Source organism: Phalacrocorax aristotelis, chromosome 1 (assembly GCF_949628215.1).
Source record: "Phalacrocorax aristotelis chromosome 1, bGulAri2.1, whole genome shotgun sequence".
Taxonomy (NCBI): Eukaryota; Metazoa; Chordata; class Aves; order Suliformes; family Phalacrocoracidae; genus Phalacrocorax; species Phalacrocorax aristotelis.
The window spans coordinates 161361089-161380368 of NC_134276.1; the positions used below are offsets into that span (position 1 = coordinate 161361089).

The following is a 19280-nucleotide window of genomic DNA, read 5'->3' on the forward strand; positions in this document are numbered from 1 at the left end:
CCACAGACAATTTTGGCCATTCTTTGGGTGTCAGTTTCTTTCGCGGGCTATTGTTGACACTGCAGGGCCCCTAACTACTGCTGGCAACCCAAGTGCAGCCAGCCACCCTGCAGCTGCAGCTCTCTGCTCTGGAGATATTTCTCATCACAGCTCATCCCTGCTTCCCCTCTCAGCTCCGGTCGGCAGTGGCTCGGTCACGCAAGTGTCTCTGCTCAAGACAGCCTGGTTGCTGGTGAGCAAAGGCTATGTCCTGGAGCGCAAGCAGCACACAATGTGGCTGACAGCCCTACAGTCTGCATCCAAGTCACGGCTCCCTTTTGTTCACGCTTAATCAGCTCCTTCTGTGCCGGGCTGTGCTGTTGCTTGGCATCTTCTGTTACGCGTCCAGTTGCTCTTAGCAGGACCATGCACTCCATCTATGCCCTGTAGTTTCAATGCTATGGATATATGTTTTTCAGCCTGCACATCATCATCTCTTCAATACTTGTCTTACACAGTTCTTCATCCTCCCCTGATGAATGTCAGACACCCTGCTTGCTGCTTTACTCATTGCTCTACCAGCTGCACCAAAACAGGAATCTTATTTTCTATTTTCCAGGCCTGTAGCACATTTTTTTGCTTATCCAAGTCAAAGTGAAGGAGGACCCAATCTCTTCAGGCACTGCTGTAAAACCCTTAGCAGCAGTTTCATGTGCCTAAATCTCTGTGAATCAGACTTGAAGTCTGGAGCAGCAGGACAGGGAAAAGGGCTAGAGTGGCTCTTGCGAGACATCTGTAACCCCTTCTAAGGGGTGCAGCAAATTTCCAGACCCATGTGGAGGCCAGTTATTGATGCAGGCTGGGTGAGCAGCCGAATTTCACAATGCAGCCAGGCAGTGCCCCTTCTCCTTTGCAGCTACACAGGCCTGGCCGGGCAGGTGGAAGGAGAGCACCTGGGACTGTGGTTGCACGATGCTGGGAAGCTGCACGTACGCAGCCTTGCTGTTGTAATGGCAGCCCTCACCTCCATCCCAGCTCATTTGCTGGTGCCCTGCTGGTTTGCCCCTGAGGGATGAAGTTTCAACAGGAGGAGGCCACAGACGCTCAGCCAGAGCAGGGCAGCTGCCACGCCAGCAAGGCTGCCACCACAGCGTGCCCAGCCAGCCCAGCCCCGGCAGAGCTGGGGCTGAAGTCAGATGGCCCGCAGGCACAGCCGGCAGCAAAGTCAGGCTTGGCACCCCAGTGCTATGAGGAGAGGGAGCTCTCTGTTCATCTGCAGGCAGAGCTGAAACACACTAGCTGGGCAAAGGCATACTGGGGAGCTGGGGCCTGTCAGTGCTTGTCCTGGTTGCAGATGGAGGAGGCCAGGGACTCAATCCATCCACAGCTGGTGAGGCATTGAGATGCTACCAGTGGTGGGAGCCTGGGGACCCACCTTCACAAGGTGATGGGGAGAGGCAGGATTTCCTCCAGACACCAAGTTTTGCTGTGATAACAGCTGATGTGGCAGCACTCTGCAAAACATGCACTCGGAAACTGTTCTGGGGTGTGACGGGGGGACCCAGAGCTGGGGAGGGTGCTGTGGCTACCAAAAAGGAGTGATGAGTGTCAGTGTGCCATGAACATTCTCCTCCCTTTGCTCAATGGAGGCAGGAGCAGTGCTGTATGGTACATCCCCTGGGAGCAGATGCCTTGAGCGGTCTCAGGATCCCCATTCTCATCCCCAAGGCACCACTTGTTCAACCACTATCCTCTCTCCTTCTGGCCAGGCCAGCTCTGAGTCTGCCTCTTGTGCCACACATCCAAGCCTGTGCTCCCATCAGCTCTGCTGGTGCTGCTGATCCATGGCTTTACAGTGCTGGGTGATACTCTGTAGTGGAAGTCAGGGTGCTCCCAGAAATGTGCACACAACCCAGAAGGATGAAAGACATTGCATTGAAAAAAAAGAAAGCAGTGCATTTCACTCTGCAGCCTCTTGGAGGGACCAAAGAGTATCTTGTTTTCAGAAACACCTCCAGAAAGTTTAAAGAAAAAAAAAAAAAAAGCTTGGCTGTGAACTGTAGTGCTTGTCCTGCTTTCTGCTTTCCCTCGGGATTCATCCTTCCCTGCCTGCTGCAGATACCCTAACCCTGGAATGATGCTGGGGCTTTGCAAGGCTGAGCTGAGATGCCCTTCCCTGGGCACTCAGGACAGAGGGAGGCCCTGCAAACACACAGGGTGTTATTCTTCCTTGGGCAGGCCTGTGCTGGGCCAAAAATCTGAAAAAGCAAGCTTTTCTGAGCCATTTGCAAGTCTCCCCTCAAAAGGGTGGGCACATTCCCAGCAAACCAAGCCACCCCATCTCTGGCAGCTCTTGCCCCTGCCCAGACAGTGCTGCTGACATGCTGCCTGCTGAGATCCTGCCTTTCTCGGAAAGCGTCCCATTTCCCCATGGGGAGTATCGCTCTGAGCCAGTGGCCACCCTCCTGCTTGCAAGAGGGACAGCTGGCTCATGGCAAAGCTGGGCATCCTCACCCGCTTCTGCTTCTGGGAATAGCAGTGCAGAGCCCAGCATCTCTGTTTCACTCTGAGGGGTAAAACCATCTGTTCCCCAACCAAGCTGAGATGCAGCCACGTGCTGGGCACAGCCTGACCTTCCTGCAGTAGGACAGCACTGGTTTTCCAAAGGGGAAATGGCAACTCAGCGAGGAGTGGGTCAGCATCCAAGACCAGTCCTCAAGAGTGTCCCCAAAGCAGCTGCAGCCCACCAGCTTTGGTCAGTCATGCTCTTCACTTAGGTTGCCTGCTTTCAACAATGCTGAGCTTCATGTTTTTGAGGCTGGCCTGACCCAAATGACAGCAACCCTGTGATCCCCAAGGGTGGGTATATGTGCAGAGGGGCTAGGTTTTCTCCAGCAGTGCTGCTCCAGCTGGCCCAGTGCCCTGGGCTTCACCGCAGAGCTCTACAGACACACTTTGGGACTATCTTTGCTCAACTAGAGGCTTATTATTAGGTTGGAAGGAGGCCTTCGTTCTGGGCACATGGTCTTTACCCCCATTTCCATGGACCTTTTCCTCCAGGGCTGAAGGGCTCTTCCCTTCGTCCCCCATTCCTGCATCCCAAAGCATGGAGTGTGATGGCTTCTTGGCATTAGGTATCACTCTCTGGGGAGATACAGTCTTTCTGCAAGCCATCTCCTTCACATGACAGCTAGCAGTTTTACAGGTGGAGTAGTCTTCATCCCAAATCCTTTTATGTGCCCAACAGGCCTGGGGAGCTATGGGAGCAGATGGTTGGAGACACCTGATGCTGACCCTCCAGCATCCCACTGCCCCATGCAGCTGGATGCAGCCTGACAAAGTGATTGCAGCAACCTGGCCTGCCTCTTCCCCCAGCCAAGGCTTTGACAACCCTGAAGCCACCCATCCAGCCCCATTGCATTCAGTGAACTGGTCCCAGCACAGATCCTGACCTTGCTCAGGCCACAATATATGCAGGGCCCAGGAGCAACTGGCTGGCTGTTCCCAAAAGACATAATTGCTCCAAAGCAAGGAAGGCTGCTGTTTTTCATCCCCTCTTGTGTCTGCAAATTCTTTAACAGCTTGCAGTATCTAAAGATCCTCTCAGTTGAGGCTCAGCTCAACTCACAGGGCTCCTCTGGCCAGTCTTGGGAACTTGAAGAGGTATTTTCCAGGAAACCTCAGCCTGATGGACATTGCACAATGCAAGAAGAGATGAAGGCTGGTGTTCAGTGAGACCAGATCCCTGTAGCACAGCACCCTTCCCTGCCAGACAGCTGTACCAGACATCTGGGGATGAACACCATCATTCCTGGGCTCACTGCTCCTTTCTCTCTTATTCAGCCCCAGGGCTGTGCTTGGAAAATCTGAGTATCAAGGACAGACGCACTGGCCTTGGTGGTGCTCCTTGGAGGGTCCTGCCTGGGCCCAGGGACATCAACCCACTCCCTTGCCCTGAGGGGTCCCTGCGTGCAAGCAGAGGGACAGGGAACAGGTTGCCCAGGACTTGTGACTATGCGGCCTGTCACCAGGGTGGGGGGCTCAGCCCCATTGCCCAGCAAGTGGTAGTGCTGGCACTGGTGTGATGGGCTCCCAGCACAGCCAGAGAGCAGGAGGAGATGGGAGCACAGCAGCAGCAGAGGTCCTGAATGATCCCCAATCTCCTCTCCAACCCACCACCATGTCACAAGGATGCTGCGTGGTTCAGTCTATGTGGAGGTTGTAGCAAAGCTCAGTAGCAGGTGTTTTGGCCAGAGAGATTTCTGGGAGGTGCCAGGTGCCGTCTGTGCTCTGCTGTGCGCGGGGTCTGTGCACGGCTGGGGGAAAGAAGAGAGCAGATAGCGATGAAGCAATGGAGAGTTTGAAGGAAGTCCAACTGAGACACCCTGAGAAACAAAGCAAGTAATAAAATCCTGGAGAAAAACAGTGCTCCGCACCCAGCTGAGCCCACTCCTGGAGCTCCCAAAAAGGCATCCTTGGCTCAGAGGCAGCCAGTCATAAATGCAGGTAGAGACTTCATAGCGAGGAAAGGTTTTACCTGTCGAGCAAGTCCTGGACTACCTTCGCCCACCAGCTGGGAGTGTTGAGCACCGTGGGGAGGTGAGGCAGGCAGTCCTCCACCGCAGCCTTCAGCACAGCAGAAGGAAGAGGAGGAGGAGAGGGGGAGAAGCAGCTCTGGTTTCTCTGTGGTATCCAAGCTGAGAGAGTGGCTGGGACATTTGGAGAGGGGACCAAGCCCTAAGGAAGGTGGGGTGGGTGCCTGGGCCAAGTGGCGTAACCACCTATCATTGGTGGGCAGCCAGCTAGGGAAAGCTGAGTGCCTTTGCAGGTTTTGGTAGCCTGGCCAGCAGGCTCTGTGTGTTTTTTGTCACCCTTCTTGGATTCAAACCTTCATGGCTAGAGAAGTGGTCCTGTCCACTTATAGGGCTGGTCCCCCAACTGCCCTGTCCTACCAGCCCCGATGGGTCCTTCTCCCAGTCCCTCCCACGCTGCTCAATCCCAGTCATGGGCACAGGTCCTTCTCGACTTGCTCAGCAGGTAAAACCTTCCCTGACCACGAAGCTGAGCTCGCACCCTGAGGCAGCTGAATAAAGTACCGTGTTGGGGAAGGCCCTGTTCTGCTCTCCGCTGTTTTTCCTTCCCTGTTCCCCAAATAAACAGGCCTCCACAAAGAGAGACAAACATCTTTGTTTCCAAAGCGGGAAGGGCTGTCAGAATGGCATGTCTCCCTGCGTCTCGTTAGGGGTTAGATAAGTCCCAGAGGGCCATGGGGAGCCCTGCCATGCAGCACAAGTCCTTGCTGACAGTGCTATTGTTAAGAAGGGGTGCATTAGGTGGGGGCCGGGGCTTTTGCCCCGCCTTGTTTCTCTGCGGGAAAGTCAGGGCTGATGCCTGCTTGCACTGGGTGTCTTCCCTCCCTGATGGCTCTTACCCTGAACAGACACGAGCTTGGTGCTTACCAAGGGGTGTGCAGGGAGGCCCCCATTTCTGGACCTCTCCATGTGCCCCTGGGCTGTCAGACACCCCACAGGATGCCAAAACTGAGCTCAAAAGAAGTGGCCTTCTCTTGGGGCTGCCCAGGGTGAGGGTGAACAGGCGTGAAAAACCCCTCTGGATCCAGGGGTGCAGGGGACACCACATGAACCATGTCAGTGTGATCTCTGAAACATTGTCAGCAGCCTGGGTGTCTGGGGCAGGAGGGGAAGTCAGGCAGGTTTAGTAACCCTGTTGGGTAACTGTCATCAGTAGCTGGAGCCAAGGGGAAGTAATAAATGCCTCTCTGTACAGGAGGGAGCTTTGCAGGGGTCCTACTTCTGCTCCCCAATGCTTCTGTCTTGTCATGCCCACGGGGATGTGCCCAGCGCCTTCCTCCACCCTCAGGAAGTGCCTTCTGCCCTTCCTTTCCAGGCTGCACTCCCTTGCAGCCATTTACTTTGCTTTTGTCAAGAAAGAAGCTAAATGCATTAATGCCTTTCCCAGCTCTGGGGGAGCCTCAGGGATCAGCACCCTGGGGTGTAAAGGGTGAGCCTCCCACTGGTGCAACGGCTCTTGGCCTCGCGGTGTACCTGGTGAACCTGATGTGGGCAGAACAGACAGCACTGACCTGCCCCCTGATGCATGCCCCACAGACTGGCTACCTATAGGGTATATAGCATACACCCAAAAATACCTGACTGACTGATAGGCTCTCCCTTACCTTCTGTGCTGGGAGAGAAGAGCAGGCTTCATGCTCATGTGAGCAGCACTTGCCACCAAATCACTGGCGCACAGATGCTGCAAGCAAATGTCCATCCCTCTTCCCCCCGGCTCCTGCTGCAAAGAGGCTAAGCAGAAGCTGATACTATGTCTAACCAACCCCTTGCCCCACCTGTGACCCTACCCCCTACTGAAACATCACTCAACCAGCAGTGCATGGGCCAACAATGCTTTGTAAAATCCTTAAATCTGTCCCACAGAAACGCCCCCCACCCATGCACATGGCCAGGCAGTCAGCTGGCATGTCAAGATCTACCCCTCCAGCCAAAGTCAGGAGTTTGTCAGTGCTCAGCCTCAATGTCCATCATAACAAGAGCAAGACTATGATCCCATAGAACAATGCCATGTTTTTCACTTGGGTGCCAAGTGTATCGGCACACTTCCCTCCTTTTTCCCAAGCCACCCAGTTCTGCTGGGATGTGAGCTGGTCATTGTCGTTCTTCCAGAAAAATTAGATGGTCCTTTGTTTGGGAAAGGCTGAGGAGCCCAACCCTGGAGCACAAGGTGGAAGAGAGGGAGAGTATGTCTGTGCTGCCAGCACTGGGGGTGTGAGCTTGTGCTCCCGATGAAACAGCTTGTATGACCACCCAGTTCACAGCTGCTGCTGTGAACCTACCCCAGCTCTGCATATGGAGGAAGGAACCAAGGAGATCCCGAGTGTGGACCCTATCTTTTGCCTTAAGGTGTGGACAAATGACACCCAGACTGCACTGAGCACCCAAGGCCAGTTCTTCCCAAGTGCTGCAGCAAAGCCCAGCTTTGCATCAATAGAGTGTTTCAGTGCCTGCTCTCTGCCCAGGGAGCAGAGCAAGCTGGAGAAGCCAGAGGTGAAGAAGAGCTAGTTCTTGTGTGGGACATGATGATGGACGGGTGTGCTTGCTGGCAGGTGTAAAGATGGATCTGCAAAGGTCTTCCTCAGAGAGATCTGCTTCAAAAAACTCCTGAAAGAGTAACACAGCCTCACCACAGCAGTGATGTGGATGTACTCACCAGCCCCGGAGGGTGCCTGGGCCCCCTTGCAAGGGGGTGGGAACCAACAGTGTTGCAGGGGATGACGCGTCCCAGCACTTTCCACTGCCTCCAAACTGTGATAGCATCGGAGAGTAGCACCCTGCGCTTTCTCTCCCCAAATAGCACAAGCCTCAGGGAAGGGAGGCTGCAAAGCCGTGCCAAAACACCCTCCCATTTCAGCAGCCGATCCCAGTGGATAACAGACGGCTTACTAGCAAGAGGGTAGTTGTTCCAGTTGTCTGTAGGGTGGCAGGCAGCAACTGCCTAACAGGGCTCAGTACTACCTAACTGTTTGGGGCACCAAGTGAGGGATGGCACATGCAGCTGAAATCCCCCGAGGGATTTTCAGGGGGTCCCCAGTCAAGAAGCAGAGGGGACTCGTAGGCTGCACTGGCTTTGGGGCCAGGAGGATTTGTCCCCATTGGGGAATAATGAGCTGTACCACCTGCAGGACCCCAAGGGAGGGCAGGAGCATGTCCACCCAAGGCAATCTCTTTTCTCCAGCTCCTGCTGGCTGGCGGGGCCTCATTGCCCCTCGGAAAGGCCAAGCTGGCATTTTGCCTGCCTTGGCTTTAGCTCAGCTCTGTTGATGCCTTGTGGTCTCATGTGCTTTGGAGGTTCTTCAAGCACAAGATGTGCCCCTAAAGCTGGCTCGCAGGCTGGCTGCAGACAAACTCATTTGCTAAAGCAGATGCGATGGCCCATGCAGGGTACATATCAGTCAGGAAACCCTGATGTGCTCCAGGATCCCTGCCGGCCTTGCCTCCTGAGCAGCTCTGATGCTGTTTCTGCTGTGTATGGAGACTATTACATGCCACTCCCTAGGTACAACTTTGCACGTACAAGAAAAAGTGTGTTTTCAGGCTTATTTGTCGTTCCTGCCAGTGAAGCCTACTCAAGGCAACCCTTTTCTTCAGGATTATCATTCCAGACTGGTTTTTACACACAACACTCACTGAAAAATGGCATGTGGCTGAGTTTCGGTCTCAAGGGTGTTGCAGGAGAACGTGCCTGTATTCCACAAACATACTTCTCCTGAGCACTCTCTCTTGGAAGAGCTGAAACCAGCATCTGGGTTGCTGTAACGTGTTCAAACACAACATCCACTTACAGTTTGCATATTAAGTACAGCAAACAAACCTCTGCCCAGCGCGTCTCAAAAGTCGCTTTAACAGACAACAATCCGAGACAGGGAATATGCCTCAGCAGGTTGCTCCTAGGCTTGAAATAGGCTCAATAAATGGCAGGTTTCTAAGGCACTTCAAGGACACCAATTTGGGTATTACAGCAGTGTAGAGCCGGTGGCCACAGTCAGTCAATAGCCTGCAGCTCTCCTGCTCTGGCACATCTGACTCTCCCGCGTGGAGCCGCGTTTCCTTGCCCTTGAACTCCCAGCACTAACCAGCAGCCCAGGAATATTCCTTAGTGTAACATTTTAGCACAATATTCCCTCTCTCTCCTACAGTGGTGGCACTGGGCTTATGTTGCAGGCCCTCTGGAAGTCATTAGCCAACGTCCAGACAAGCGGTGGCAATGTCTTCCCCTCTATAGTCAGCATTTGCTGAGCTTGTAGCTCTGCTTTCGAAACATGTCATTTCTTCAAGGTTAGGTTTGAAGCCTTGCCTGCAATGCCTGCACAGCCTGAACTACACATGCTGCACCCCAACTCATTTTCACTTCTACCTTTTCCTTTCTTTCTATTTCTTCAACTTGATTTATTTAAAGAAAATTGGAAATTCACACCACTGCTCAGAAGTTGATTTCCTATTTTCTTTAAATGAGAAAAGTATTATCAGTTTCAAACTGTGTGGCAGAGTTGTACAAGATCCCTAATTATACTTTGCCTACAGGAGAACTTAAGCCTTACTCCATTCACCTTCCAGCTCTCCCCGGTCTGCTGTCCCCCCTCTGGCTCAACAGTGATTGTCTGACCTGCTGCAAGGCTTTTCTTAACCTGCGTTTATAGCTCCTGGAAATCCTCTATGTGTAGCAACTACCTGGTCTGGGCTGTGTCATTGCGAGCAACCTCTCTGTGTCAAAACCAAAAACATGCTTTCCTAAAACATCAGGCTGCCCCTCCTTGATTTGCTTTTGCTGTTCTGCCATGGACCATGTGCCCTTAAGCTGGAATGCAGATGGGCTGAAGCCTTCCCGACCAGTCACCGCCTGGCTGGGATTAAAGATCTGCTAACTCCGCTGCTCAAGGCTCACAGTCAGGATCCTTCACGTCCAAGTTAATCGAAGGCTTGGTGCTTTTTTGCTGTGCTGTCAGTATTTCTAGCACATCAGGTGAGGAGTCCTCCCGCCCATCACCTGGGCAGAGGAGCTAACCCAAAGCAGTGGGGTGGCTTCTCACCATTCTCACATGCAAGAAGGGCACTTGAACGGCTTGGGCCAACTGTCTCTGTGGGCTGACACAGGCTGATCCATGCTGCCCATGGCTGTGACCCAGCACCTGGCTCCCTCCCTGCCCTCCCAGCCAGGGCGCTGTGCCCATCCCATAGCCACAGGGATACCACCCCAGCTGGCAGACCAGGAGCACTCCCTTCCCTGCTCTGCCCAGGGAGGGTTTACACCCCACAGGCAAGATGGAACCCAATGTGAGCAGCCAGAGGTGCAAGGAAGGAGGTGGGGAGCACAGATTTGGGGAGCTCCCCTGATGCACTTTGAGGTGTGTCTAACACATCCTGGTGTCATTAGCATGAGCAGGAATCATTCCTGCTTCCCCAAGCTGTAATTTCAGGCTCAACCAGATAAATCACTTTGTCCAGGTACCCTTTGATAACATTTGCAGGATTATCTTCACCATTGGGGAACATATTTCCATACTGATTTAATGAAAGCAGAGATTCTAGAGTCAGCAGGAGCCAGAGCCTCATAGGTGGCTCCTAATCCAGGAAATTGGATGTGGTTGGAAATGTTTCAGCAGGCAAAGCTTGGGAGATCCTGCTGTGGCTCATTCCTGATGTGAGGCTCTCTGTCCGTGAGATAATAACTTTGAGTTTAGCACACCTAATCCTGAATTTAAAATACCACAACCCACAAAGTGGCTGAACAGGTACAAAGACACTCTCCCAGTGGAAAGATGTTGCAAATCATTGAAGGAGTAATTGCAGCCCAAACAGGCTTTTGCCAGATGGAGAGCAATGTATACAAGTGGATTTTGGTCACGTAGTCCACGGGCTTTTCAGCCAGGCCCTTTCCCAGTCCTCCAAGGCCCATGACTTGCAATGCCCTGTCTATCGCTGCATCCCTCACAAGCAGATCTGGGGGAAGATCTTCCCTCTTTTGCTTCAGACACTTGGTTGACCAAGCTATTTCTCTGGTGGCTGCCAAACCACCTTGGCTAGATCCACCCAACAACTCAGCCCAGCAGTTCAACTCAGCCCCACAGTGTGCAGTAGCTGTACACCAGTCTTCAGCATGCAGGACCAGTCTGGGTATGCTGAGGCATACCAGTGCCTATCAGTTAGACCAGAAGGCAGGCTCTATATAACGAAACTCACCCTTAGCAATCATGTTTTCCTCTTCAACCTAAGCTGAATTACAGCTTGGAGGTTGGGAGGGCTGGGGTTGTCCACGAGGAAAGCTAGAAGCTCAAGAAATGGTACCATCTCAGCATGGAGAGATCAGCACAGGTTCTTTGGGTGTCAAGGTGACTGCAGGAAGAAGGCTGAGACCCTGGGAGAAGAGCCACAATGAAAATCATGGGCATCCCTGGCAACAGATCGGGGTGTCTGGCCCCTTCTACAGGAATGATGGGTCACCGCCAGCGTCAGGGGATGAGCTCAGGCCCCGAAGGCAGCAGCAGTTCTTTGAGGACTGTCTGGGATTGCTCACCGTACAATGGCAAGAAGCACTTTCCAAGAAGGAGTGAGCAGACAGGGACATTGTGCAAGGAAAGGCTAGCGAGAGGGCAGCATGTCACTACCAGGAGCCAGGATGTCTCTGAAGCACAGGCCACAGGGGAGATGCCCAGAGTCAGGACCTGAGCAGAATGCCTAATCCCTAGCATAGGACATGCTTGGTGGTGTCTTTGCTATGATTTCTGGCCTTGCACACATGTGCTGGCTGTGAATTTGTCTGCCCCTGCCATGGCTGCTGGCTCTGCTGGCCCCATCCTGTCCAGGACACAGGTTCCCAGTTTGGAGAATGCAGGTGCAGGTGCAAACACCACCTGCCTCACCCTCATAACCAGAGATGAGGCACTGCTGAAGAAATACCCCACAGACATTACTCCCTTCTCCACACTTGCGGCTCCCTCTGGCCAAGAGCTTGGCTGGCCAAGGCCACTGTTTGCTGCAACAGCATCAGGTCCACTCACTCCCTTTGGCTTGGATGAAGAAGATCTTTTGCTTCCCAAGGTACAGTGCAGATCAGTGTCTCTCCCTGTAAAAAAAGTCAGGATTTGCAATGTGATGCAGGAGAGCTCTCCTGGTGAGGAAGAGCCTGGCTGCAACGGTGGAAGAAAAGTACCCTACCCCACTGCTGAGTTCCCACACAGCAGGATAAGCCTGTGCCACCAAGGTCTTCTGTGATCTGTCCTCATCTTCCTCATCTCCATCCTTTGCAGATCACATGGACTGATAACCTGCTGGCACATCCCCTAGCTGGCTGACCTACCACAAACTGATATGGAACGAGGTGATGGGAGTTGAGGATTGCCAGCTCTAACGAGCCTGGCTCTACCCTTCTCAAGCCACAGTAGCTCTTCCTACACCACATTCCTCCTGAAAATAACGGGCAGGCACCTCTGCATCTTCAGTATGGTAAAGCAGGTGTCAGCATGGCTGCGGATACCGTCCCTGTCTGTTGTGCCATCATGGTAAGCAGGGACCCTCCCTCCCCTGAATTCAACCATACCTTGTGAGGACGCTGATCCTGGGGCTTTAGGTTTTGTAACCTCATCATGGTGGCTCCAATCCAGAGCTAGGAAGGGAGACATGGCATTGTACTGATGAAGGTAGCCCATGGTCTACCGGCAATGGGATGCCCCATGGGCTCCTTGCCTGCAGTATTAGCCTGTCAAGCTAATGCCATTTAATTCACAGCTCCTCAAAAGCCAGTGGAGACACCTGGACTTCCAACAGACAAACATGGGCTGCCTGAGGTAGACTCAAGTCTGAAGGCTGAATTTCCTTTATGTGAATAACCCTTGCAGTGTCTCCTCTGGTATGGTATCCCCTCCCTTGTTATCACCTGCTATCCATGAGTTGGTGTCTAATCTTAGCAGCATTTGGAGGATGGTCCCTGGACAAGTGTGACTGAAGGAGCTGGTGGCTACTAAGGCCGGGTTACAGTGCCCAGCTGCCAGAAACGCCGCAGGAAACAAGAATCTACCCCTGACCTTTTAAATGGCCTCCTCCATTTCCAGCTCTAAGTGAGCAAATATCTACACATTTCCTTTCCCTGTCCACCATTTCTTGCATAGGAACAGTCCCTCCTAGTCCTCCCTGCAACCTGCTAGACCATGGCTCCAGCAGCACCTCATCTCCTTAAGAGATGTCCTTTTCAGGGGTTTGGTCTCACAAAATCCTGCAGCTGAAAGGAATTTATTTATTTACACACACATTCTGTGCAGAGGAAAGCTGGCTCTGGTTACTTTTCCTCCTGCTGGTATGGAGGAATCCTCCTTTTTCTGCACCACATGGAAGGGATCAGGCTCAAGTGCTGCGCCCTGAGGCAGGTTTCCAGAGCAGGAAAGAGGGAGTGGACATGTCAGAGCAGAGAAGCCCTCTTTGGCCTTTACGCCAGTCCCCTTTTGTTGAGGGGTGGTCAGCAACCTGGCTGAAGGCTGGAGCCTTTCCAGGCCCTCCTCAGTTCCAGCAGGCAGGAGAGCCTCCTTGCTACCTCTGCTGGCGTTGATGGCAGCAATGGGAAACATCAATGATTGTTATTAATATATTAAATATTATACAATTATAAATAAGCACCAACCTGGAAAACACCCAGGACGCCTCTGGGGTTGTGCTCCATGGTGGTAGGGGGAATGGGGACTATCACATCCTCAGGAGATGGGGAACTGATGGACCTCACAGAAAGGGAAGAATAAAGTGTTTCAGTGAGTTTCAGTTCTGGGCCTCTTAAGGAAATCACAGAGCGTCTTGTGATTTAGACAAATATGCAAGACAAGGAGAGCTTTAAGCCACAGGCTTGGCTTACTGCCTGATTTTTTTCCCTCCTCTTTCAGTGTAATTACAGTTGAGCCATGTAGTAATTGAGTAACTTTTTCCAAAGGAATCCTTTCACCCGGAGTTGATCATACTTTCCACAAAAAGAACATGGAATCAGATAAAAGACATATAGAGCCTATGGCTTATTGTGATAGAGTGTTTCGCCCCCAACGCCTTGTTCCTCAGCACCCCAGGTGGGCTTAGGGTAGGTGCAATAGCCAGGCACTGAGCTTTCCTGGATAATTCCTCCTCACCCCTCCAAGACGGCTTCCTCCTGGTTTGCTATACCCTACAGCCAAGATGAACTGCCTGGTTTTGAGAGTGTTTAGGGGTTCTGCAGAATAAGGACTATTTTCCCTCCTTTGGTTCCTGTACCTAAAAGGGTGGGTGGTAAGGGCTGGGTCAGCAGCTGGGCAACTTTTGGGGTCAGCAAGGCTTGATAGTGCAGCTGGGTGGCCCTGGATCCAGCTTCAATCCTCTGCTCCTGGGGTTTCACCTGGGCCACAAAGAGTTTCTGGAGTACTGTGATATCACTGTGTACTCAGTGATATTTCTTCTGCTCCTGATTTAACCAGAGCTGAAGAGCCCAGCCCTCCTCCCAGACCCTTCCCACCAAGTATCAATCCAACTGACCATTTTCCATGTGGGATAAAAGCCTTGCATAGTAAAACACTCGTTGTAAAACTATTTTCCATTGGCTTCATGGCCACACACAGCTGGATCTCCTCCTGGAGCGGCTGTCAGCCTGCTTGGAAAGGCTGGGTTTAGCATCCTGGAGAGGAGCCTGGGTGAGGGTGGGAGGAGGCAGCTCTGCCTGACAGGCCCTCCCTCCCCCCAAAACCAACCCCTCCCACACTTTCCTTGGTCTCATTGGCGGGTGGGGCTGGAGAAGGGCTGGGACAACTCAGCTCTCCATCTATTTAAAGGCAAGGGTGGGGTCCCTAGAGTTACTTGCCTGGGACTGTTGCACCTTGGAGGAGAGGAGCATTAGCCTGCCAAGCAAGCACCATGTCTTGCGTGAGTAGAGAAAGGGATGGGGTACCTTTGCTTGAGGTGGTGTTTCAGGGAGTGGGACTATGGGGAATATGTTGGCTTGGTGTGAGGGTGCTTGCACTAGCCTCCTCCAGCTGCTCATCATCCCTTGTGTCAGACAGTCTGCTAGCACTGGGTGCCTGCTGCTGGGGAGGAAGAATTCCTGCTGCATCCATTACAGAGAGGTGGCTGCTATTTCTTGTTCTGGCAGGAGTGGGTTTTTTTTTTTCCTCCTGCAGAAAACCTTTGGGGAGGTATGTGGGGGGGTCCTTGTAGGGCTGGCTCTGGAGCTGGGGTAACATGTTTTACAGCCGCTCTGCTCTGGGGAAGCAGCTGTGGTAATGTTTATTGCTTTCTGAGCATCTCCTCTTCTGGGCAACCTTAATGCTTGCTTCCTGGCTGAAGTTTTCATGAGTCACTGAGTCATTATCTCTCTCTTTTGTGTAAGGAAATTTGCTGTATAGAAGTGTCCATCTATGAGTGTCAAGGACAGCCAAGAAGATGCTTGTGTCAGAAGAGTGATTGCACTTCTTTGATTAATTTATCTTTCATTAGACTGAGGGTGATTAATCAGTGTCCCCTAAGTGCAGGCTTATTAAAGTGGGATGGGGGCAAGACTCAGTATTCCTGGGGCCTTGTATCTGGTGTGATAGAAAATGAGTACATAAGGGTTTACCAGGATATTTTAGTTCTCCTCGAGAGAAGGTGGAGAAAGGTGTGTGCATGGAGCAGGAGAATGTTCTTGCAAGTACTGAATGTATGAAAAGAAAAAACACCAAGTGCTGGGGAGCAAAGTGTCTGAGCCCCAGGACCTACGCAAGGCTTGAAGTTCAAATCCAAGCCAGGGGAAAAGCTTGTGTGGGATGATGCGAGACCCACAAGGCACGTGGGTGTGTTTGGGACAGGGTGGGTGTGATGAGAGCTTGCAGGTACTTATGTTTCACTACTGTGAAATGCAGATATGTTGATGAGAGCAGCAGAAGAAAGGTTGGGAAATTGGGCACATGTCCCATGTGACTGAAGTAACTTCTCTGGGATGTCCCTGGTGCAATGCCCTAGGGGAAGGGAGCTGCCCTGTCTCTCCAGTGGTCCAAAGCAATGCACTGTCTCGCAAGGCAGTAGGGAGAGCTGCCAAGTCAGAGCAAGTAAGCCAGCAGGTAGGTACTGAGCTAACACCTCTGCTTCCACATTCTCCAGGGACCAGTATGCACCAACTTGGGTCTCAAGCCTGGCCAGCGCCTGACTGTCAAGGGGAAAATTGCACCAAGCGCCAAGAGGTAAGTTGTGCTGTGCTGCCCAGGCATGACCAAGACACAACACTGAGGTGTGGGGGACAGAAGGAATCCCTCCCTTGCGTAGGAGAGGAGAAGCTTTAGAAGGGGTTAACACCAGCAGTGCTTCCCAGTGAGTCATTGTCTAATGCACTTTGCAGACGCATGCTACTGCCAAGGGGCTAAGCCAAAGCAGATGTGAAGCTCCAGTTGCATGCACTGGCAGTGACCACATCCTCTCTAGTGCAAGCTAAGGGAAATGGAAGCCATGCCTGTACTGAGATTTGGGTTGAGACCATCCCCACAGCCATATCCTCTCCCCTGCATGAAGATGGCATAGAAGCAGGGACACTATTACAGTGCCTTGCTTCACTGGGCAGGAGGACATTATAACCTAAGCAGCTGGGAGGTCTTGGATGCTCTGAGACACAGCTCCAGCTAATGGTGCAAATGGAAAGGTTGCATGTTGCAGCAGGGGGTCTCAAGCTGTTGAAGCTTGCTTTCACCCAGTGGAGAGGCCTCTTAAGTGCTGGGGGGAGAAGGTGGTAAGTGGGCAGGTGGGAGTAAGTTGAAATGTGCTCCTAATGCTGCAGGGATCAGGGTGGCTGGGGCCCTCAGGGAAGCCTCTGCAGCAGCCTCCAGCCCTTGTGCAGGTCTGTGGCTGGTGGGGCCTCTTGGTGGGTAAGGAGGTGGAGCCTGTAGCCGCTGTAGCAGCACTAGTGGTGTTCCAGGAAACATGTCCCAGCTCTTCCGAGTGCCTTTGAAGTTTGATAGCATCAGAGGGAAGCCTCCTGGGCTTTCTCTTGCCAAATAATATGCCTCCTCTCTTCTCATCTGGGTAAGAGGCCTGGAGGCAAGGTGGACACTGGGCTAGGAAGCGGCTTCCTCCCACTGCCATTGCAGATGCTTTGGGATAGTGAGTGACATGGTAATTATTTCAGCTGCCTGCAGGGTGGGGAGGAGGCAGTGGCTGTCAGGGAGGGTGCAGCACCAGCTAACTGTTTGGGCCTGAAAGGAAAATTGAAAAGCAACTGATTCCTTGGGAGCTGGTTTAGGTACAGGATAACTCCCTGTTCAGGGCTAAGTGCTGAACCTTTCTCTTGTTAAAAGCTTTGTGGCAACTAAGCAGTGTCTCTCCCAGGGATGGTACTGAGGGGCTTGTCACTGCAGTGGAGGAGAGTACCCCTTACTGACACAGCACCACTTTTTTTTTTAGGGAAGCTGTGCAGTTTAGCAAAGGGCTTCTTTTTGGTTACCCTCAGCTGGGCTTGAAGCAACAGATCCAGAGATGCTCATGGTAATGAGCAACATGCTACCATAGTATTGATTAAAACCGTATTAATGTCTTTCTCTGCAGCTTTGTGATGAATCTGGGGAAGGATCCTTCCCACCTTGGGCTTCACTTCAATCCCCGTTTTGATGCTCATGGTGATGTGAACACCATTGTGTGCAACTCAAAGAAGGTGGAAGAGTGGGGTGCAGAGCACAGGGAGAGCGTCTTCCCTTTCCAGAAGGGGGGTACAGCTGAGGTGAGGCCTGGGATGCACTCTCTGTACCTGCCCTGGTGAAGGGAGGGTGTTTGGCACAAGGCACCCAATTGCAGGGGCTGTCTCAGGACTGTCTGCACAGGAGGTGGCTGGCTTCTCCTGCTTGGCCAGTGCCACCATCCAGGGCTCTGGGCAATGATGGAGGGTGGGGATCAAATATGCAAGCTCCAGCTAGCTCACAGGGATGTTGTTATTGAACTGAGCAGGGAATAAGCATCCCTTGGGAGACCAGAATAACACTCCTGCTGTTGAAGAGCTGGTTATGCTGCTGAGCGTGTTCACACTGCAAAACAGAGGGTGGCACAGCAGTGCAATGGAGGGAAAAGGCTTGAGGGTGTCTTGGTAGAAGCTTTCTTTGACTTTTCTATTTGTCTTGCAGATCACTTTTGTTGTCAACCAAAACGATGTGGCAGTCCACCTGCCAGGCCACCAGTTCACATTCCCTAACCGGCTTGGTCTTTCTGTGTTTGATTACTTTGATACACAAGGTGACTTCACACTCCAGAGCATCAGCTTGGAGTAACTTCCTCTGACACACAGATCTCAAAGATACAGAAAAAGCAATCAATAAATGACAATTTTGGTCTACCCAGTCTCAAATTCTAATCTGTTTCATACTGCAAGTCCTCATGGGTTAGTCACCTTGCTGGGGGCATGGGGGGAGGAGGGTAGCCAAATTTGCTGGAGTACCATATGTGGTGTCATTGTGCCAGCCTTGGCCCTTTAAAGTCACACATGGTGAGGAGGGTGAGGGGCAAAATCCTGGGAAAGCATGAGGTGAAAAGTCCAAGAAGAGTCTCGGGAGGAAACACTGGGGCTAGATGTGACTAGAGGGGAGAGTGGAAGGGTCTCTTAAGCAAAGTCAGCTGCTCTTGAGGTCTGACACCTTACCCTGCCCATTTAAAGTGGGTTGATGAAATCTATTTCTCCCTAAACTAGGCATCTGTGGCTGGCCTCAGGCAGCCTTGAGTTGCTGTGCTAGGTAAACCTAGAGGGGCACAGAGTGAGGGGAAGTCCTCAGTTGTGCCAGCTTTGGCCTGTAGCCCTCTGCAGTGGCTAGTCCCACTTATGACATCTCCTATGTCTTCTTGGGACCTCTTGCTGCTGCATGGGAACAGCAGTAGAAAAGGATGCTGTGGTGGAGCATACAGTGGGCTCCTCATGCAAATACTTTCTTCCAATAACTGCAGAAGCATGAATACTGTTGGGCCATAGCTTATGTGGCAGTAACCTGGCAGGGTCTGGTTTTATTCTGCCCTGTGTGCCTTTTCTGGTTCCTCCAGAGCTTGGAGAGGTAGCAATGCCCAGCTGGGTTGTGAGATGCTTAGGATGTCTCCACTATGTATTTGTTACCCCTTAACTCATTAGCCCAAATGAGCCTGAGCACTTCTACATCTAATCTGAGGAGATCAGAGGTGATGAGGCAGGTTTGATGTTACAGTATATTTCTCATTGGGCTGTGGCTGTTACCCAAGGTGCTAGCCAGCAGCTGCCTCAGGGGCTCTGTCAGTCTAATGCTACTTCAGCAGCAGTGACTACTGCTGTTGGGCAGGCTATGCCTGTGGGCATAGGAAAGGTGGGAGCTGCCCTTTTCACAGTGCACGGCACTTACCAGGTAGGCCTGGGATGGAAGGACCCAATCTCTGGGTCCTCACTTCCAGGCTTGGCCATGAACAACACAAAGTACAAACAAATTGATGTCCTACAAGGACTCCCTGCAGGCCTGGCCAGGCTGATTCTTCCCATTAAGCAGTTGCAGAGCAGCTGGAGCACAGGAACTTCTGTGGCAGCAGCAACTCCTGTTCTTGCTCCATAATTCATAATACTATTCCAGGTCCTGTGTCTCAGGTGCCCATGAAGAAGTAGGCTTGGCTGCTAGGAATTGTGGGGGGCTGAGAAGGAAGATAAGTTGGAGACAAGGACACAAGATGGACTTGAGCTGGGAGGCAGGAACACTTAGGGTGTACAAGCAACTTGAGGCTTTACAGCTGGATCTCTCTTGAAGCCCTGTG

General features: G+C 52.2%; 1 protein-coding gene across 1 annotated transcript; it reads left to right on the forward strand.

Annotated features, from left to right (window-relative positions):
* The first annotated feature begins 14344 nt into the window (after positions 1 to 14344).
* Positions 14345 to 17856, forward strand: LGALS1 (galectin 1). The gene is made up of 4 exons (XM_075076792.1): positions 14345 to 14435; positions 15648 to 15727; positions 17079 to 17250; positions 17648 to 17856. Exons 1-4 carry the CDS (start codon positions 14427 to 14429, stop codon positions 17789 to 17791), a joined length of 405 nt encoding a protein of 134 aa, XP_074932893.1. The 5' UTR covers positions 14345 to 14426; the 3' UTR covers positions 17792 to 17856.
* Positions 17857 to 19280: the final 1424 nt, after the last annotated feature.